Source organism: Pyxicephalus adspersus, chromosome 3, assembly GCF_032062135.1.
Source record: "Pyxicephalus adspersus chromosome 3, UCB_Pads_2.0, whole genome shotgun sequence".
NCBI lineage: Eukaryota > Metazoa > Chordata > Amphibia > Anura > Pyxicephalidae > Pyxicephalus > Pyxicephalus adspersus.
Window position 1 is genome coordinate 4,945,366 of NC_092860.1, and position 1,903 is coordinate 4,947,268.

Here is a 1,903-nt window from a genome sequence, read left to right on the forward strand (position 1 = left end):
TATATATATATATATATATATATATATATATATAATATGGTCTCTAGTCCTTCTAGGGTACCAACATAGGATTTGCCATTGCTGCCCAGGTGCAGACATGTGTGTGACAGGTGTTCAACCCAGAATTATTTTATGCCAGGAGAACAGCTGGTTGGTTACTGAAAAGTGCCGGGCAGTGCACCCAGCTTAAAGGGGCCGGGGTGAACACTGGACATGTATTGTATTGTCATCCCATTCCTCCTGCCTGACGAGGGATTCTTTATTCCAATCATTATTACATCCTTTTTTTTTATCCAAATCACAATTCAGTCTATCTGGTCATCCTGGATATTATATCTGCCATGGAAAGACATCACTATATAACCCTTTGTTATGTATAACACTAGAGTGGTTGGGGCTTGTATATTACATAAGGATGCATGGATTGACAGCCTGGGGTTCCTATATCTACCTTTATATTACATCTAAAGCATATATTGACAGCCTTGGGGTTCCTTCCTATATATGACAATAGCCTGGGTGCAGATTGCTATATCTACCTATATAATACAACTGATACATGGAGTAACAGCCCCATATACCTGGTATATGTATCAGCAGGGCAGGTCAAAGTTTGTTATATCTACCTGTATATTACATCTGATGCATGGAGTAACAGCTCCATATACCTGTTCATTATAAATATTTTCAGCAGGTCTACCTGCATTTTAAATCTGATGTGTGGAGTGACAGTCCTGTATACCTGGGTAATATATATGACAATAGGCTGGGTGTGGGATCCTGTATCCACCGATACATGTGATGCATGCGTGGCATTGTATATATGACAGCAGGCCAGGGTTTGCTACATCTGACACCTGTGTATTACATCTGACACCTACCTGTGTATATTTTATATGATGCATGGAGTGACAGCCTTGTATACCCTGTAAATATATATATGACAACAGGCTGGGTGGGGGTTCCTATATTTACCTGTATATTACATCTAACACCTGTGTATTATACATGACTGACATGTTTGTTCCTTTTTTTTTTTCTTTTCTAGTTTTGTGCAAATGACCCGGAAGTGTTTGTCCAGGCGGCCCTTCTGGCTCAGGACTATTGTGATGCAATTGATCTGAACCTTGGTTGCCCACAAATGATTGCAAAGAGAGGTAGGTGCCGATACAAAGAAGGGAAAACCCTACCAGTGTAAATAATATTCTGGTGAATGTTATCAGGTAATGGACTCTGTTTTGCTGCTTACTGTTATTTAGACTAATAGAAGTTCTATATAGCTCACCAATGATGAATATGCCTTCCCCACACTCTCCTGTATCTCTGTTAGCTCACCTGAACCCCAAGTTGAAAGCCCTTTATAAGCTCCATGACAGTCTGTGTTGGAGTTTACAGACCTAAGGACCTTCACATATGTGATGGAAATTGGCCCGCTCAGGCACTAGGTGCTTTCCAAGGACTACAATAGGTCAACGGGGCAGGAGGGGGATGTGGGGATGTATTGGTAGCAGAGGAGGTAAGCTTTAAAGAACACGTGCTATTTTGCCCTGCTTTTGCTAAATGACAGCTTTCCTTTTATTATTATTATTATTATTATTATTACTATTATTATTATTATTATTATTAATAAACAGAATTTATATAGCGCCAAGATATTACGCAGCTCTGTACATTAAATCGGGTTTGCAAATGACAGACGATTACAGACAGTGATACAGGATGAGAGGACCCTGCCCCGAAGAGCTTACAATCTAGTAGGTGGGGGAATTTACACACAATAGGAGGGGAGATATAGAATGGTGGGAAGTAGTGATGGTTTCAAAAGACAGAAGAAGATGGGTAGGCAAGTGTGAAAAAATGGGTTTTGAGCGCTCTTTTAAATGAGCAGAAAGTAGGAGCAAGA

At 40.1% G+C, this 1,903-nt stretch overlaps 1 protein-coding gene across 1 annotated transcript in view; it reads left to right on the forward strand.

The window, feature by feature from the left end:
• DUS1L (dihydrouridine synthase 1 like) overlaps positions 1-1,903 on the forward strand; it is a 16,667-nt gene that overhangs the window by 1,354 nt on the left and 13,410 nt on the right. Inside the window, exon 2 of the mRNA XM_072403383.1 lies at positions 1,049-1,157. Coding sequence (XP_072259484.1) covers positions 1,049-1,157 — 109 coding nt within the window. The remainder of the gene's footprint in view (positions 1-1,048; positions 1,158-1,903) is intronic.